The following is a 17,660-nucleotide window of genomic DNA, read 5'->3' as shown; positions in this document are numbered from 1 at the left end:
GAGGGCATTGGAGATGTTTACATGGTTCGAATTCACGCAATGATTAACGGACTCATATTCCGACCAAGTTTGCGTTAAGCACATTGTGGAATAGGAAGGGTGAGTCAAGGAAGTTACCATATCAGCGTCAAGGCAGATAGATGTGAGACCAAATCACTTCGCTATCTATGAGAAGGGTGCCCAGAACATATGTGTATAGTGTACCAAGACCTGCGTGTTTACCTATAGGCGACACAGTTTCCCCCCCAAATACCGCCGCCTCTAACGCCGGGATACAACCCAACCCATTTTGTTAATAATGTCAGACGACTCCCACCATCCAACCAGGTCTCCCGACAACCAGTCCATCCCTTACCGGTACACTATCATACAACCATACCACTCGAGTCCCTAGGTATCTGATCAATACCTAGTCATCAAACTCGTCGATGTCGGCCCAACTCATGCTGGAAGTGGCGCAAGACGGCTCCCGATCCCAGAAGGACACTCTCTTTTCCTCTGTATCCCTCTCCGGCTTCTGCTCCGGCTCCTGCTCCAGCTCAGTCGCCTTCGCCGCGGTACCTCCCACCGTAGTCGGCCCCGGTTCGTCATCATACTCGTCGATGTCGGCCCAGCTCATGCTGGAAGTGGCACAAGATGGCTCGCGGTCCCAAAACGACACGTGGTTCACCTTGGCGGCCCCCTCCGACTGAGTCGCCTTCGCCGCGGTGCTTTCCATTGTAGTCGGCTCCGGTTCGTCATCATACTCGTCGATGTCGGCCCAACTCATGTTGGAGGTGGCGCAAGACGGCTCGCGGTCCCAAAAAGACACCTGGTTCACCTTTGCAGCGCTCTCCGCCGTAGCCCGCTCCGCCTTCTGCTCGGCCGCAACAGCCCGCAGAAGCGCACCGCCCTCCTCCACCTTGGCGGCGATCCTGTTGAGCAGCTCCATGTCGGGCATCTCGATATCAGACTCGTCGTCCTCGGGGATGCACTCCAGCCCCAACCCCCCCTCATCCCGGCATTCCCCCTCCATATCCCGATCCCTATCATCGTACGGATCCCCCCCAATAAGCGTCTCATCCCCCTCCCCCTCCACCACCTCCTCCCGCCTCAACAAATCCCACCCAAACACATCCAAAAACCCAAAACACCCCTCCGCACAGAAATGATCACACTCCACCCCCGCAAAATCAAACACATCCGACCCCTCCGCATACACATTAAAGCAATCCACCAACCAGTACTCCTCCCCCCCGGGCGTCGTGAGCTTCAGCTCGGGCACACCCGCCGCCGGCACCGGCGCCTGGTCCCGGTCGGCGTACCCGCCCCACGTGCAGCACCACAGCTGGCCGTGGGAGGAACTGCTGCGCGCGTCGGCTTCGCGGTATAGGTCGAGACGGCCCGTGGTGGGGGAGATGAAGGATTCGGTGGCCCAGGGGGTGGTTTCGAGACCGGTCCAGGAGTGGGCGGTGGCGTTGGGGCGGTAGGGGCAGGGTGCGTGTTGTTGTGAGTTGTTGTTGTTGGGGTGGTTGGAGGAGTCGTTGGGGAGGTCGGGGTCGGGGAGGTGTGGGTAGGCGGCGCGCGGGGGGAGGCGGACCAGCGGGTGCGTTGCGGCCTCCTCCTCCTCGCCGACTTGCTCGGCTTGCTCCTCATTCTCCTCGGCCTGGTCCGCCTGCTCCTGGGTGTCGTCAACCTTGTAGTCGGCGGTGTAGCTGTCTTCGCTAGTGGGCTCGGGGGTGGATGGGCGCTCGAAGGGTTCGGGCGTCACGTCGGCTTGGTAGTCGTCCTCGTCTTCTGGGTTCTCGACAAAGTCGGAGCTGGCCTCGCTCGAGAACTCGTCGGTGTCGAAGCTGGTTTGCTCCGCTTCCTCGCCGTCAGAGTCACCGTTGGGGGGCAGAAAGCAAGTGTCGACCTGCTCGCCGTCCGGGGAGGCAGTGAGATACTGCTCGTGGGCGTCTGGATTCAGCACCAAGCGGAGGCCGACCTCGGTGTGAGGTTGGCAGACGCGTCCGTCAGGGAAGATTGAGTAGTTGAGTTTCGCGTCGTGCTGTTCGGCACCTAGGATGGGGTATGAGGCCATGAGATCCTAGTTCATGGTCTCGCCCTCACCCTGGACCGTGTGCTCGGCACCAACTACTTCGGTCTCTTCCATGATGCGGATGGGAGCAATCTTCCCCGCGTTGGCTCCTGCTACCGCCTCGCCTTTGGTAGGTGTCAACGAGTACTCCGTTACTGGTGTATCAGGGCATGGCGTGCTGCTAGCGGATGCTACGCTGCTTCCCGAGCTGCTGCTGCGCGAGTGGTTCCAGCTGGCGGAATCCCTCATCATCTGGATACCCTCTGCGGTGCGGTGCTTGCTGGGAGTCTCAACCATCTGTGTGGTGGGAGTCCCGGCCTCATCTACGGGCCGAGTCTCAACCTCCTGGATGGTTGAAGGCGCAGTCGCCTTCTCAGCGTCTTGCATCCGCAAAGGGCCGTCGATCGTAAGCTCCCGCGCAGCCTTTGCTAGGCGCACATTCCGAGGGTTGAGCCGCGGCGTCGGCCGATTCGCGAGCCCTTCCTGCAAGATTTCACGGTCCGACTTGGCCTTCCTCTCAACAAGCTGGGGAACGGACCATGGGAACCCGATGTTGAAAAACTCCTCAAATCTGACGTCGATGGTGCTTGACACGGCGGCATCATAATCATCTTCATAGATGACCGGGTAGACCGGAACGGCCGGCTTGGGGGTGGTGGCCGCCTCCTCGCCCTTGTGGGAGGCCCCCATAACATAAATTCCGAGCGGATGGTCCACCTCCTCGGCTTCCGACTCGGTGTCTGTTTCAACTTCAAGGTCGTCATCGTTCTGGAGGATTTCCCCGACGACAGCCTGATCGTCGGTGTCAGAATCCTCCATCACGGCCGGAACAGCGTCAGTGTTGGCGGCGGGAGGGATGTCTTGAACGGTGGGCTCTTGATCGTTGAGTGCAGTGACCTCAGTGTTGAAGATGGTGTCCTCGTGAGGAGGAACCGTTTGCGTGGGCTCTTGGGTGTCCTCAAGGTTGGTGTCAAGGGCGCACTTGATAGCGACAGGCTCGATGCAGACAATAGTAGCCACCTCGGGAGCCTCGGCGCGGACAATGGTAGGCACCTCAGAACTCTCGGCCTCCGCAACTGGCGAGTCGGAAGCACTGTCGATGGTGGTGAAAGTTTCAGCAACCGGGGTCGGCTCAGGCATGACGAGTTCAGCCTCGGATGTGATGTCGAGGGGAGGAGAGACACGCTCAGTCGGCGCAACCATGACTTCAGCGCAAGCGACTGTCTCCTCCCCCTGGAGGGGGGTAATATCCTCCGTGACGATGGCATCCCGGGAAATCTCCAAGGGGGACTCGATGTTCAAGACAGGAGTGGCCTCGGTAAGCAGGGTGCACTGAGCAACGACAGTGATGGTCGGCTTGGTGGTGTCAACCGTTCTTTTGGTGACAACGTCGACCTGGGTAGTAGTCCCAATCGGCCGAGGGGAGGAAACGTCCGGGTGGGCAACTTGCTCAGTCGATGGTTTGGCGAAGATGGGAACCTCGTCGGGCGCAGCGTTGGAGAGGCCGCGATGATTAATGGTCTCGACGGCTTCCGAGTTGCGGCAGGTAACCGCCTTGCCAATGGCTTTGATGAAAGATTTGACGCCCTTGGCGGTGGGCTTAAACGGACCGCCCCTAAAGACAGCGCCGAAGGGTTTGCGGACGATAGCCAGCGGCGAAGACTTCTTCTTGCCAGTCGTGGTCCTCATTGTGACTGGATGGCCGGTGTGATCTGTGTCCATGGTAGGCTTGTCAGTTGCTTGGTCATGCCTTGATGGGAACCTCGGCTTGTTTACGCGACCAGGGAAAATTTGAACGCGTCGTAGCCGAGGTGAGGGAAGGGATGGGTGGGTATGGAGTGATGGTGGGGTGTGATGGTAAACAAGGGATCCAGGTTCGGTGGTTTCGCGATGATGGGCAGCGGGCATGTCTGAGATGATGTGATGTTTTACTAACCTGAATGACCAATCGTGGTGGTAGGGGGAGAAATCAGTGATGAAATCGATGGCATTACCGCATTAACTGTCGGGTGACTTTGTTGTTGTTGTCAGCCCGTGTCTTTATGCGTATGGACACTCGCGAAGGAGAAATGTATGAAAGAAAAAGATGCGGAAGAAGAGAGCGAAGTAGATTGACGGAATATGTTGATGAAAGTTGCTTGCCTCCTGTTGGCAGGATGTTGATGATTGGGAGATGGCGAAGGAAAATTGCTGAGAAGTGTGGTGTGGGAAAATCGCAGACTGCGGAAGCTGAGGCGTAAAGCTGGGATTCGGGGAGATGAATTTGGTTGGAGGCAAGCAGAATGAAATGGCGAGGAGAACAGTCACTTATAGCCGTTGCTGGGGACTTGTTGCGGTCAGGTGCGGTCTGATGTTCTCACCGGAACAGCCTCGAATAACCTGGTTGTTCAGAGGCTCAAGTTGGATGAAAAGAGCCTCACAACAGGATGGGACTCACAGGGGAATTGTGAATCAGGGACCCGAAGCCAGGGTAAGCCCAAGCCATATATACAGTGTTTCGACACACTGTTACACGACTTCAGTTGTTCAGGCCGTTTTGTTGCGTCACCCAGTCCCCCTTCGACTATTCGTCTGGACCCCGGGAAGTGAATCAAGTGAGTTCTGGCCTTCAGGTACAAACGGGACAGTCGTCGGGACTTCACACGGTAGCCGAGCCGTGTCTGTGGCCCTATTCATATTTTTCCACTCCCACCATTTTCTAAGAGACCACTTTGAAGCGAGGCCAGTGAATGGAGGGCGGTTGCCAACGGTACATGAGTGGTGCTCCACCGCCGTCTTACACGTCCTATCAGACCAAACCACGACTAGAGCCACAGCCGACGTTGGTCTTTGCCCAAGCCGCAAAATCGCAACCACATGGTTTACTGAGGTCCAATCTTGTCTTTCTGTCTCATCCCTACCCGACACATGGAGACGGGTCCGTTGCTTGCGCCATCAACTCCTCTCTATGTACTACTTAGGGCATCATGGATCCATCGGGATCCAGACCCCCAGCCTACCAGCCTAGCATTCATCCAATGGGAAACTTGCTTCGCCCCAGCCGATGCACACAAAAATAGTGAATTGCCTACATCGGTCGCTAATTTCACCATGGGCTGAACGTCGGCCCCGCTGAGCAACACTGACTGGTTAGGTAGCAACGTGAGGGCCGTGCGGTTGCTATGCGAGACTGGTTTGGGATAGTGCAGCCGGAAGAGCTTCAAGTTGTTGTTCTGTTGATAGTGAGGCGCTCGAGGACATAATTATATCATTCATGTGGTCGGGGGCAGCAAAACCCCCAGAACAAAGTGACGGAAACCAGAGCCGTGCAAAACCGGAGGCACGAGTTCAGTACCGTACCGGAGTTCCCAAGACCGACGTCGAATCGTCGCACACTCGTTCTGATTTGCCGCTCCATGAGCTGTCAGGTACGGTACCTATGGGCTCTAACTCACCGCCTCCCCCATAAATTACGCCATTCCGCGACTCTTCTCGGTGGATCCACGCGATGATGTGTCCACCCCAGGGCTTCATACTTGCAATCTTGGATTTGATTGCAGGAAAGGGTCCTATGCTGCTTGCGCTGACCATTAAAACACCTCACCCTCGCTCAGGCACACGGGTTCCCCTTCCCACCAACGGGTTACCCCGTATGTGATGGACTCGGAGCTAACGCCAAGTACATCATCACGCTCAACCAACAGCAGCTCAACGCCCCAGCGATCCATTCCAGGCACAGAATTCCCCTCATCCACCCCAGACGACGCCCTCCCAAGGATGCTCAGCCAATAAACGACCTATTTCCCAGCCACCAAGCCGTACCACCCACAAACAGCAATGACGAACCCCGAGACGGCCCGCTGGACGGCCTTGCCGCGACAGCCCTCGCGCCAGAAGACGTAGCCGTCCACGGCGCCGACGTAGCCGCCCAGAATCACCATGACGGTGTCGACCTCGGCCAGCTTGTGCTGGAAGTAGAGCGTGAAGAGGATCAGGCCGAGCGCGGTGGTGCGGCCGGCGCAGAGCTGGAAGATGGTGCGGGACTCGTGGGCGTCGCTGAAGCGCCGCGGCAGGCCCATCTCGGCCGTGGCGGCGCGGGCGTCGAAGAAGGGCCAGAAGCCGCCGAAGGTCATGGCGCTGGCCACGAAGAGCGCGGGGATGTGCGCGAGGTGGAAATGGTCGAACATCTTGTGGGGGGGGGGGGGGGGGGGTTGCCGAAATTGGAGTACTGGATCGGGAAGCAGGACTGGGAATGGACATAGAGCACCCAAACGTTTACTCTGTTGTAGGTCATCACCCTAACTAAGACCTTTTTCAGCAAACGATGATCAGTGGAGTCTGTCTCCCATGACAGTGGCTGGTGCTGAGTGAGACGATGGAAGGATTCGAAATACGACCTTGGCATATCCCAATTGGTCAGTTCGACAGAAGAGCAGATGCCCCGTATGCTTGTGAATATGAACCACAGGAAGCCTAAGAGGCGAAGACACGTTCGGGCGGCATTTGTGCATTGTAAATATTAACCTCCAACCCCGGGAGCACTCCCCCTCCCTCGGGTCTTTTGCCGTACAAAGGATTATCCACGCCGCCAAGGGCATAGTAGTGCCCTCTGCCAGTCGAGGTCCAAGGTGTAGCCTGACAATAACAGCGTCAACACGTATTGCTGTAGTGTGACTGCACTATTCGATATGTCATCTTTCACATATGAGCGCTCAACCACAGCTTGCAACTCTGGTCCCCTGCCGAGGTGGCTAGACAAGTAGGCGATGTGTATTAGAGCCTTGCGTGGTGTCCAAGTGACTGCCATACCCGACGGACAAGAAAGAGAACAGAATAAGTCCAAAACAACCCTCGCTCGATAACGCAGTGGCCAGGCACGGGGTGCTATGAGACAGGCGCCATGAAACAGGCGCCATGAAAAGGGTGCAACTTGCAACCCTTTGAGTTTACGCGCCAGGGCTGGGAGGATCTGCATGTTTGGATACGCAGATAACGAAGCCAAGGAGCGAGATCCTCGGGATCGCAGCGATCCGTTCATGTATGTACGGACCTAGATCTACCTATGTACAGATTACCCAGGTACATTGAAGTACCAGATGACTGAACAACCCCGGCGATGAGACAGGTTCAACAGAGGCTTGCCGTCGCAGTGTTACCAGCGGATGGGTGGCGTTCCACAGATGTTGTCCAAACCATAGCGGACCGATTGGCTTTGGAACCTGTTGTTGGAGAATGCCCCCTTCAAACTCGTTGTTGGTGGGAATAAGTCGAAAGTTCCAAATCCAGGTTCAGCACTGTTGGAACTTTGGAAACGCATGACGTTGCTGCCGAAAGTGGAAGGAAACCGCCTCAATCACGTGGGACAAGGGATGATGTGAGCTTGTTGCCGGAATAATACCCCACAGTCTGTGACAGGAGAACGCGATGCTTGTTCCAGGTAGCGCCAGGCACGAGGCAGCAGCAAAGTCGAGACCCTCCAAAACCCACGCAACCAGGAACAATTTCTCAGCCATCCCGGCCGCTGCCAAGTACTGTGGTACGATTCCTTTGGCCGTATGGATAACTTCCGCAAGGCCGTCAAGGTTGAGGCCGGCTGACGTTGAGCTTTCGAGACGTGTGAAACGAGGATGAGAGATGTCGAGAGACGGGAGTCCAGGCGATGCCCAAAAATTCCTGTTGTTCGGTGCTCCCCTGTTCCTGCCAAGTCCTGGCAAGGGGGAGAAATGCCGACAAGGTTGCATGCCCCGCGAAGGCCCCACATCCTGTCCAATCCGCTGATCCTTCCCTTCTTTTCCAGAGGCAAAAAGGCTTGGCTCAACTTCCTGTTTCAACTTCCAACCTTCGTTCCATGTCTTCAAAGTTCCCGTCGTCTCAAGGTCCAATAAGTTGGAGTGACCCCGGTGAGATGGCTTGCATTTGCACGAAGGCAGGGGGTTTTGCCCTTGGACTTTGTTGTCAAGTTCAGACGGGACAGCGGTTGACCGTCTGAGGCGGACCTCAACGGTTCCAGCCCAACGACTTCACTCGAGCATCACTCCTGCACCGCTAGAGCTACCTAGAGGGCTAATCGCGCACGCGAGCACAGAGGGACTATGGCACGATTCATGTCCTCCCCACCCGGCCGTTGACTTGCATCCCACGCTTTCGAGCTTGGTGCGCCGGGAACAGAGTTTTCTGTTTCGATCACAAACTGCCCCGCAATGATAGTGCTGTCCACCATTTACCACCATGGCGCTAACAGCGGGACCTGAGACAACAAACGCATCGCATCCCCCATGCCCACCATCTTCGCACCAAGAGCATGTTTGAGCCATCCGCAGGAGAACAGACAGTCGGCGCTGACAGGGGCATCCATCTCTTTGTTCAACCAGCCCTTCTTCGCCCCAAGCTCAGACGAACCCTCGCCCCGGCGGATGGCTTCATGATGGTGCCCGCCACCTCGGACGACTATAATAACCTCCAAGTCGTCCGCCAGTCTTGACCTCCCAAGTACTGTCATTCCGAACCGCATCATTCGCAGTGCTCGGCCTTTCTTCTTTGGACCAGGCGTCCTTCCTATTCCAAGCCCTCGCCATTCTAATAGGTATTCACCGTCGCTGGCCGACAACATCTGCTTCTCGCCAATATCGCCAGCACGATCCTACACGCCAACACTCGGCTCCGTTGATCAGAGTCACCATCATGGTCCAGCTCTCTACCTTCCTCGGCGCTCTCGCCCGTAAGTCCGACCGGGACTTGGTGACGTCGCTCCTTTACTGACAGCTGCCAGTGACCGTTTTCTCCGTCCAGGCCGTGCCCGGTCTTTCGTCCCGCCAGAGCATCCCGGACCCCTCCGGCGAGAAAAACGTCGGAAACGGAGCTGCCATCCAGTTCGTCGGCGGGCAGTGCCTCGGCGCGGCCGATTGCGCCTCCGGATGCTGCGCAACCCTCCCCCAGGGCGGACAGACCATCGGCGTCTGCTCCGGCGTCGGTGCCCAGAACCAAGCCGGCAAACAGGGCTGCGGCTTCGAGGCCGGCGGCGCCGACAACCAGGGCGGAGATCAGGGAGGGGATCAGAACGACGAGGAGGGCGGAAATGAGAATACCAATGGGGGAGGCAACCAGAACAACGGCCAAGCCGGAGGCACCGTCCAACCCAGTGGCATCACACCCGATCCCTCGGGCGCTGCCAACGTCGGGAATGGCCAAGGCAAGCAGTTCATCACGGGCGAGTGCACCAGTGATGCCGACTGCGGCTCCGGTTGCTGCGCGTTGGTCAATACCGGCGAGGCGAACTTTGGTGTCTGCTCCGGGCCGCAGGCCAACACCCAGAACGGAAAGCAGGGTTGCGGATTCCCCGCCGGCGGTGAAAGGATCTCCGGCTCTACTTGATCAGTCATTGTTCTGTTGTTGTGTAGGAATACCCCCTTTGTTCGGTCCTTGTTGCCTTGCCCTCATTGTTGGTTCTGTTTCACGCCGCACAGCATCAGCATCCTCTCGACGGGTACCCCCCTCTTGTGTATACTTCTGTACAACCTACTCTTAGCTTGATGAATGTACGAAGTACTTGCGTACGACACCACGGGCTGCAGGCAATGCGTTGAGACTAAACCGCCGTTTAAGATGCGACTTTCTAATCTCATCAAAACGACATATGCGCGATTATATCCAAAATTCCAAACAGAAACAAACAGAAACAAACAGACGGTCGAAAGACAAAGTCGTCCTGCACTGCCGTGAGCGATGGCGGCTGATAACCGCACTGAGCCACACCAACCCCGCGGATGTGCCCCACCAAGCCGCTGGGTGCGCCTTGAAGGAAGGAAGCAAGCACTAGGTGGAAATCGGGTATTTATTGTAGGCATCGGCTGGGCATCCTCCATTCAGATTTCTTCACCCCAATCCTACCAAAATATACCCAGTCTCAGCTCTTCTTCTTCAGCCTCTCCAACACCTGCCGTTTGGTCGCGTCGTTTTGTGTCGAAGATGGCTCCCGCGATGACGGCCCCCCTGTTTGTGCGGCCGATCGGAGGGATGACGGGGATGCGAGAAGCCATGGCAAGTGTTAGCCATCACGCGTGATCAGTCGCTCGAACGACATGGACAACATCCCTGCAGGGGGTCAAACGAGTCCGAACCTGCCGTCACCACAGAAGGAAACTGCCCACTCCCGAGAGAAGTCGAAATCTGCTGGGTCGGTGCAACCCGCGTGGACCCCAGCCTTGGCTGTGCGTTTGCACGGCTTGCGGCGATATGTACATACAAGCAAGTAACGTCCACGGTTCCGTTGGTGTCCCTGCAGTCGAAAGCGCGCGCCTGGAGAGCGGTGGAGCTAATGATGGGTTGTGTGGGTGGTGAAGAACAGGACACTCTGTGACGCACACCGCATGCAACAACGCAAATCCAGGCCAACTCGACGTCAAGGAGGAGGAAGGAGCATATGGGGGTATGGATGATGCGGATACGGAGTCATCTGGAAGGGCCCATCCGGCATCCGTCGAGTGTTATCGAGAAACTGCACCCCTCAGTTAGTGAAGGTCCCGGGCCACGACGAGGGAACACATTTCTCAACATCCTGATCCTCTAGCGAGTCATTCTAGCGATTCCGTATCCTTTTACAGCGTCATCAAATAGAGCAGCGGAATTGGAATCGTTCGTCACTTACCTACACGGCAGGATGCAGCCATCATTCCTCTTACACATCCTCACCCTCTTCCTCGGGATCCTGGCTGTGGTCAGCAATGCCCGTGATGCCCCGCAAAACCTCCAGGACTTCTACGACGCGGTGCGGGCCAAAGGCCACTGCTCCAACAAGCTGGGAACGGGCTTCTACAGCCGCGACAACGGCTCCAACGGTGCGTGCATCTCACACACCCCCAACCACCCCAGCCCTCCCTCCTCCCCCGTCAATCTAAGCTAACCCCCCACCCCCACAACAAGCAGACTTCGCCTACTGCGGCGACCACCTCGCCTCCTCCGGCGTCATCTACCTGCAGGGCCCCAACGGGTCGCTCGCCAACCTGGACGTGGACTGCGACGGGACAGACGGCGGGGCGCGCGACGACGGGCGGTGCCGCGCGGAGCTGAGCCCGGACCTGCAGGGCAGAACCTCGTTCCGCGACGCGCTGTCCGCCTACGGGCGCGGCGTAGGGGACCTCAACCCCTACGTGCACCCGTACGTGGTGTTTGGCAACGCGGGCAGCGCGAGCAACGGCACGCGCGGCGGCGGCGGCGGGGGGAGAGTGGCGCGCGTTCGACCCGGCGGCGCACGGCATGCGCCCGCTCAGCGTCATGGCCGTGCTGTGCCCGGACCGGCGGCTGGTGTACGGGGTGTGGGGCGACACGAACGGGGATGACGGCGACAAGCCCATGGTCGGGGAGGCGTCGCTGGCGCTGGTCACGGCGTGCGGTGGGGGCCGGGTGACGGGGGCCAACGGGATCGACGAGGACGCGGCTCTGTTCTTGGGGTTCACGGGCGACGAGGCCGTGCCGGGCCCGGACGGGGCGGATTGGAATGCGACTGACTTTGACGCGTTTGAGGGGAGCATCGAGGGCTTGGGGGACCGGCTGGTGGAGCGTGTTCGGGTTGTTGGGGACGCGGATGCGGCGTGCAGTAGTCGGCTGGGTTGGGCCGTGGCAATGGCCGCGGCTGCTGTCGTTGCGGTGTTGGGGGCTCGTGGATTGCTTTGATGGGTAGTGAAGTACTAGTTATGTAGGCAGCGTGCAATTAACGTCCGGTTTCACGTTCTCTAGGCCGTTTTCCGAGCCGTTTTCCGGGCCGTTCTCTAGTTGAAAGCCAGTGGTCTCGGCCCACCAGCGTTCGGTCAGAAAGGAATGGTAATACCGTCATTCTGTTTTCTGCTGCCGCCTCGGGCCGTCTCGCGCCGGGAGAGCAAGCACGGTGGGAAAGTTGGTTTGGTTGGGATGGCGGAACTCTGCGAGCCCGCGTTGAAGACGCCGCCAGCATCCGGACCACCCCGCGCCCCGCGTGTTTTGGCACTTGAGTCATGGGAGCAAAGTGGGACTTCCACCCACCCCTGAAGCCCGCTGCGTGGACCTGGCCTGTGCCCCACCTCGGAAGCCAGCAGCGAGAAAAATTTCGAACTCGATCGTGTTGTGCTTGATACTCTTCCGCTCCGGCGACAAAAAGCGACGGATTACCAAGGAAGTCTGCGATGTTAGCATCTCGGCCGCTTTCCGAGCCTAGCTTCGTTCGCAGTTTGTATTTTCGTCACTCCATCTGAGCCGGTAAAACACGCTCTTGTTGTTGGATAATGCTGAGCAACATTGGACAGGTAGGCCCATCACGCGTGTCGCGCGTCTTTGGAGTTGAATTGAACGTGGTCCCGGCGACGGCACGAAATACCGCCCGACCGCCCGACCACCCGACCGACCGACCAACTCTCAGGTCCCCTTTTCTTGTCGCAGCAACCCTCCCCAGCCACTCTGAGCCGGAAACGGATCTCCTGGTGAGCCTCTCTTCGGGGAGCCTTCTTTTCTCGGCACGTCTTGTGTTGGGTCTCGGAAGGGGCTGGTGGTGGGCCGGGGGGAGCGCTTGTTCCCCCTTGGAATCGCTGCAAGACCAACTCTTTGCTTTTGGGCCATCATAGTCCCCGTCTCTGGCTGCGTTCACGCGCGGGCATCACAGAGGCGAGGCTCCAAGTTTCCCGACATTCTCAACATACCCCTTTATGGTCCGAATATAAACACGGTCGACAACCACAAAGACCCGCCCCGAGAATGCAGTAGCCCGGGTATTCAGCCCAACAAGTGGGCTTTGTGCGGACAATTCAGGCCCAGGAAATGTATGGTCGCGGACAAATAGATAGCTAGTCAGAAGCTCCCGCGGAGTCAAAGAATACCACATATCCTGCCGCTCGAGCCTTTCTCCCTTTTCGAGTATAACTTCGGGGTCGAGGACCCCTCTTGCGACATCGATCACTTGATAGCTGACACGCAGCACCTGAGCACCTCTTAAGACCAACCGCAGCCATGGCTTCCCGCTGTGAACTTCCGTTCTTTGGCTCCAGGCCCGACCTCCCTACGGTGGCCGAAATCCTTGCGTCGAAGGAGCAGCTATCCCAACCGTATGGCACCAGGGTAGTCCGCGTTCGCGATCACTTTGCCGTCAAGTTCGGACAGTCGAATGCCCTCCTCCAGGAGGGTGAGAACCAACTCTTTGTGCAGGAGTCCAGCCGCGTACCTGTACCGACCGTTTATGCCGTATTCCACGATGAGAAAACAAACTTGAACTTCATCGTGCAAGAGTATATCCCCGGCCAGCTTCTTGGGGCCATATGGGACGGTCTTAGCTACGAGGAGAAAAGTGTCATCACGTCACAGCTCCGTCGCAACATGGACGAATTACGCGCAATCCCGTCACCAGGCTACTGCGGTGGGCTTTGGGGGCAGCCAAACCTGGACATCCACTTCGGAAACCCGGATAGGGTCCACGAGCCACACTCGGACAGCGCCATCTCCGGCCCGAAAGCGACTGAAGAGGAGTGGGCGGATACCATGTGCCGCCGTCTCGAGCAAAGAGAGCACGGACCGGCAAAAGGTCGTCCGTACTACATGACTTGGCTCCGCCGCCTGTATCGTATCGTCTTCAGAGGCCACCGCCCCGTCTTCAACCACGGCGATTTCTCCCCGGGCAATATCATGATTCGAGATGACGACAAGTCTGCCGTAATCATCGACTGGCAATATTCTGGGTGGTGCCCGTCCTTTTGGGAATACTGCGGCGCCATGGAGCAACTCTCTCACAGGAGTGACTGGGGCGAGTGGCTTCCAAAGATTCTCGACGAGTACGTCGCCGAGTTAGGCTGGATGGTTTTCCACCGAAGTCTACTATTGCTGATAGGTTGACTAACTTGGGAGTCAAATTAACTCTGTACGAAGGCCGAGTTCAGAAGTAAATATAACCCCCCCCCCTTCCCACCCCCTCCCCCGCGCCCTTTTTTTTTTCTTCTTTTTTCTTTTTGCTCGATTTCTTTTTATTTATTCTTTTTCCTTGTTTTCTTCTTGGAAAAGGTTGGCCAGAGTGTGGGACGCCAATGGCCCCTGCGCCTGCCACCGCAGCCACATCGTCAGCGTTGCAAAATTCACTTTATTCTGATCAATTTAACAGTATTCAAATCGCTAGATTCAGCGTGTTTGAACGGTTCTATCCTAGTACATTTGTAATCGCTATCAGATTAGGTGCGTACTTATTTATTTACATTGCCCCTCGCGAGCGACGGGATTCCAACAGCAAGTTCAAGGTTGGCATGGGTCTGAGCTTCGCTACAAGATGCTGAGCTGTTGTGGCTGTTGTGGCTGTTGTGGCTGTTGTGGCTGTCGCTGTTGTCGGTGCTGCTCTTGTGGCTGTTGTGGCTGTGGTTCCTGTGGTTGGTGTTGTTGGGGTTGTTGCTGTTGTGGCTGTAAGACTTGTGGCTGCTGTGGCTGTTACGGCTGCTGTCGCTGGAGGGGTTGACTGCTCGCTTGGAGAAACAGTTCCACATTTGTGGTGTTGTGTGTTTTGGCCGTTGTTGGGCTGTGGCTGTGGCTGTTGTGGCTGTAGCTACCGCTATTGTGGAAGTGTTGTTGCTCTTTCTGTGGCTATTGTGGCTCAACGTGTTGTGGCGATGCGTATTGTGGCTGTTGTCGCTGTGGCAGGTGGGTGTTGCCCCTGTTCGCTGTTGTGGCTGTTGTTGTTGTGGCAAGCCTTGGAATGAGTGCGATGGTGACAGGCATGTGGAATGTTTGTGGTTGCTGGAAGAGATCATCGGTCACGGGTTATACATCTTCACACTCATCACTCATCAGTCATGTCGTGGTATTTCTCGTCAATTCATGCTATCAATCTTTCACCCGGCTCGCCTGCCCTAAAGCTCTCTCAAATGTGAATCGAAATCCGCAGCCCTTCCCCTTGTACCTATGGCCGTCGACTGCCCTTACATGCCGGTGATGTGCCTGATAGCCCCCAGCCGCGGAATGACGCTGCCATCGTCGGAGGCCGTCAGAGGCTGAAGGACCCCGGTGGTCCGCAGCTCGGCAATGGTGTCAACGACCCAGTGGTGGCAATGGCGAAGGGGCACACCAGGGTTGATCCGCTTCAGATTGTCATCCACCTGCTGCCCGGGCGGGGAAACGAGCCGGCAGGCCTCCTCCACGCTGGTGTCCTGGTGTGCCCAGCCAATGTGCTCAATGGTGTCCCCGTTCATAGAGATGAACGGATGGCAGCAGTCCTTGGCGTTGAACACCATTCCTGAATAGAGATCGCCGGTAACCTGGGACATGCGACCCCAGGCCAAGGTGTTGTTGTTGGGCTTGAGTTCCACGCAGATGGCGTGATGGGGCAGATCGAAGGTGAGGTAGGTGGCCAGGTAAACGCGATGGTGGGTCCGCTCGGACGGCTCAGTGTTGTTGCTGTTGTCACCGCCATGGTCACCGGTGGTCGTGGAAGACACATCGGTGGCGATGTTGCAGCCAGCGGCGGTGTTGGCTTTGGTGCCGGCGGCGGCGTTGGTCGGCGTGGTGTCGGCGGTGTTGGTCGACATGGTGTTGGCGGTAGCGTTGGCCGACATGGTGTCGGCGGCAGCGTTGGTCGACGTGGTGCCGGCGGCGGCGTTGGTCGGCATGGTGTCGGCGGTGTTGGTCGACATGGTGTTGGCGGTATTGGTCGGCGTGGTGCCGGCGGCGGCGTTTGTCATGGTGTCGGCGGTGTTGGTCGACGTGGTGCCGGCGGCGGCGTTTGTCATGGTGTTGGCGGCAGCGTTGGTCGACGTGGTGCCGGCGGCGGCGTTGGTCGGCGTGGTGCCGGCGGCGGCGTTTGTCATGGTGTCGGCGGTGTTGGTCGACATGGTGTCGGCAGCGTTGGTCGACGTGGTGCCGGCGGCGGCGTTTGTCATGTTGGTGAGCATGGGGACTGAACGGGGGCCCAACGCCAGGTTCGACACAGGGTTCAAAACGGGAGCGGACATGTTGCCAGTCCCGGCAAGGATTGAGGCGGAAGCGTCGCTGGAGTGGGTGACAGGCGTGGTGCTAGTCGTGTCGGCCATTGCGCTGGTGTTGTTGGGGCTGTGGGCTTTATTGGAGTTGGTTTTAATAGGAGTTGCCGGCTGGGTTGCTGATGTTGGTAACAGATTTGATGTCCCAGTGGGAAGGAGTTGATGGTGGGATGAGAATGGGAGGAAGTAGCAGGAAGTTGGTCTCAAGAAAAGGGGCGGGAGGGTTGGGCTCAAGTTCAAATCGGCGAGATTGTCCCGCCGGCTCAGTCTTGCCACGAACAGATGTGCAAAGGAACCTGCAAGAAGTGACAGCTGACAGGGTTATCATGTTGAAGAGAAGCTCACCGCCGTCGAATTACATGACAGAGCACACCAATAGCCGAGAACCAGGGCGCGCACGCAAGGCACTTCAAACGAAAACGACAAACGACGAAGCAGGCATCCGTCTGCGTCACTCCCAAGCCACTGGGCTGCTTGCGAGCTGCTAAAAGGCTCCTGTGAGAAGAATTATACAAACGGGATAACTCCCTAATGATCGATCTCACCCGGGTTCGCTATGGATCGATGTGAACGAACTGCGCAATCCCTCAAACCTTCAACTGTACCGCCATGGGGAGTTGATCTGTGGAGGACGTGAAGTCAACATGAGATCCCTCCATGCGTCCGGACACGGGTGCACTCCTCCATTTGACAGGGGGTCGGCAGTGGGAGGGGGACGGCAGAGTGCCGTGGCCGCAGAGTGGTGCATTAGCGTGTGGGGCCGCTCGTGTGGGCCGGCTGTCGGGCCCTGAGCCCATGTCAAGCAGAGAGAAACCTGTCTTCAAAGACCGGGAAATTATTTGGGATCGCTGATGGTTACCCCTCCATGAACGAGCAGTCGAATATTGACGACGCGATTGAGGGGTAAGACTTCCGAGGCGGTGTGACGATAAACAGTGCTGTCGTTTTATTCCACCCTTTTGCGGTTGCAAGATCGGAACCGCTTCATCGTCATTCCGTTTCCGTTTGCTTCCCATGTCACAGGATCTTGGTTTTGTTTTGCTGAGTTGCGAAATACCGCGACATGTCTGCATCGGACCGTTGGCTTCCATGATCTTGAGCACGGGGTAAAAAAGTGGAACCAAGAAAGAACAGCATCGAAGGAAGGGAACCTAGAACGGCCTTAGGTATGGTCTGCTGGACGGATGCAAGTCATGATATTTGATGCATCTCATCTTTGGTGTTGCGGTGTGACAAGGCTGGATCAAACGGAAGACCAGGGGTCTCCCCGATCGAGCGGCCAATTGTGGGGCCTGCCGATCTGATGAACACCGATTGGGACGGAGGGCTCCATCTGGCCAAAAATAAATAGAGGGGCACAAAATTGTCAATGAGGAAGAACTCGGCCAGATCGAACTCAAACTTGTTCGCTGTAAGTGTATAATAATGTCCTACTATCAAGGATTTATGGGCTACCCAATTCGTTCTCTGTCGCAGTACCTGCTGCGAGAAAAACAAGGGCGAAAGGCGGTCGCTGTCGTCTTGAAAGGTGTGGAAACGGTTTGTGCCTCACTTTTTTTGGCCAGAGGGAGGACCGCTCTGGTCCCTGCTGCCCGTGTATGCAAGGGGTCGGGGTGACTAAGCCCGATTAGGACAAGGGCCCTTTCCGCAAG

General features: G+C 57.3%; 7 protein-coding genes across 7 annotated transcripts; 2 read left to right on the top strand and 5 right to left on the bottom strand.

Annotated features, from left to right (window-relative positions):
* Positions 1 to 142: 142 nt before the first annotated feature.
* On the bottom strand, positions 143 to 3,774 carry B0H64DRAFT_447633 (uncharacterized protein). The gene is made up of 3 exons (XM_062807008.1): positions 2,099 to 3,774; positions 1,616 to 1,966; positions 143 to 1,189 (listed from the first exon to the last, which is right to left on the bottom strand). Exons 1-3 carry the CDS (start codon positions 3,746 to 3,748, stop codon positions 410 to 412), a joined length of 2,781 nt encoding a protein of 926 aa, XP_062663286.1. The 5' UTR covers positions 3,749 to 3,774; the 3' UTR covers positions 143 to 409.
* Positions 3,775 to 5,835: 2,061 nt separating this feature from the next.
* B0H64DRAFT_313971 (uncharacterized protein) lies at positions 5,836 to 6,225 on the bottom strand (the record flags this gene model as incomplete). Its single annotated transcript, XM_062800183.1, has 1 exon — positions 5,836 to 6,225. The coding sequence occupies one exon, from the start codon at positions 6,223 to 6,225 to the stop codon at positions 5,836 to 5,838; it is 390 nt and encodes a 129-aa protein (XP_062663285.1).
* Positions 6,226 to 6,532: 307 nt separating this feature from the next.
* On the bottom strand, positions 6,533 to 7,201 carry B0H64DRAFT_650 (uncharacterized protein). The gene has a single exon (XM_062808567.1). The coding sequence runs from the start codon at positions 7,074 to 7,076 to the stop codon at positions 6,615 to 6,617; it is 462 nt and encodes a 153-aa protein (XP_062663284.1). The 5' UTR covers positions 7,077 to 7,201; the 3' UTR covers positions 6,533 to 6,614.
* A 1,518-nt stretch (positions 7,202 to 8,719) lies between these two features.
* On the top strand, positions 8,720 to 11,707 carry B0H64DRAFT_414022 (fungal chitosanase of glycosyl hydrolase group 75-domain-containing protein; the record flags this gene model as incomplete). The annotated part of the gene is made up of 6 exons (XM_062805008.1): positions 8,720 to 8,756; positions 8,808 to 9,362; positions 10,383 to 10,390; positions 10,701 to 10,872; positions 10,961 to 11,199; positions 11,261 to 11,707. 6 exons carry the CDS (start codon positions 8,720 to 8,722, stop codon positions 11,705 to 11,707), a joined length of 1,458 nt encoding a protein of 485 aa, XP_062663283.1.
* A 1,302-nt stretch (positions 11,708 to 13,009) lies between these two features.
* B0H64DRAFT_369105 (kinase-like domain-containing protein) lies at positions 13,010 to 14,135 on the top strand (the record flags this gene model as incomplete). The annotated part of the gene is made up of 2 exons (XM_062802000.1): positions 13,010 to 13,824; positions 14,051 to 14,135. The coding sequence occupies 2 exons, from the start codon at positions 13,010 to 13,012 to the stop codon at positions 14,133 to 14,135; spliced, it is 900 nt and encodes a 299-aa protein (XP_062663282.1).
* A 59-nt stretch (positions 14,136 to 14,194) lies between these two features.
* On the bottom strand, positions 14,195 to 14,868 carry B0H64DRAFT_632 (uncharacterized protein). Its single transcript, XM_062808542.1, has one exon. The coding sequence runs from the start codon at positions 14,782 to 14,784 to the stop codon at positions 14,227 to 14,229; it is 558 nt and encodes a 185-aa protein (XP_062663281.1). The 5' UTR covers positions 14,785 to 14,868; the 3' UTR covers positions 14,195 to 14,226.
* On the bottom strand, positions 14,869 to 16,267 carry B0H64DRAFT_619 (uncharacterized protein). Its single transcript, XM_062808517.1, has one exon. The coding sequence runs from the start codon at positions 16,057 to 16,059 to the stop codon at positions 14,953 to 14,955; it is 1,107 nt and encodes a 368-aa protein (XP_062663280.1). The 5' UTR covers positions 16,060 to 16,267; the 3' UTR covers positions 14,869 to 14,952.
* Positions 16,268 to 17,660: the final 1,393 nt, after the last annotated feature.

Source organism: Chaetomium fimeti (assembly GCF_033439085.1).
Source record: "Chaetomium fimeti strain CBS 168.71 chromosome Unknown B0H64scaffold_1, whole genome shotgun sequence".
In the NCBI taxonomy this organism is placed as follows: domain Eukaryota; kingdom Fungi; phylum Ascomycota; class Sordariomycetes; order Sordariales; family Chaetomiaceae; genus Chaetomium; species Chaetomium fimeti.
Note: the sequence above shows the minus strand (reverse complement) of the source record. Positions and strands in the feature narration are given on the sequence as shown.

What these genes read in the sequence shown, in the direction of transcription:
- B0H64DRAFT_650 (XM_062808567.1), bottom strand. Translation starts at nt 7,076, where the DNA reads ATGAACGGATCGCTGCGATCCCGAGGATCTCGCTCCTTGGCTTCGTTA.
- B0H64DRAFT_632 (XM_062808542.1), bottom strand. Translation starts at nt 14,784, where the DNA reads ATGATCTCTTCCAGCAACCACAAACATTCCACATGCCTGTCACCATCG.
- B0H64DRAFT_619 (XM_062808517.1), bottom strand. Translation starts at nt 16,059, where the DNA reads ATGGCCGACACGACTAGCACCACGCCTGTCACCCACTCCAGCGACGCT.
- B0H64DRAFT_447633 (XM_062807008.1), bottom strand. Translation starts at nt 3,748, where the DNA reads ATGAGGACCACGACTGGCAAGAAGAAGTCTTCGCCGCTGGCTATCGTC. An exon ending in TAGTTGGTGCCGAGCACACG is followed by an intron (nt 1,967 to 2,098) that starts GTCCAGGGTGAG and finishes CCTCACACCGAG; the next exon opens with GTCGGCCTCCGCTTGGTGCT. An exon ending in ATGAGGAGCAAGCCGAGCAA is followed by an intron (nt 1,190 to 1,615) that starts GTCGGCGAGGAG and finishes GTGTATGCGGAG; the next exon opens with GGGTCGGATGTGTTTGATTT.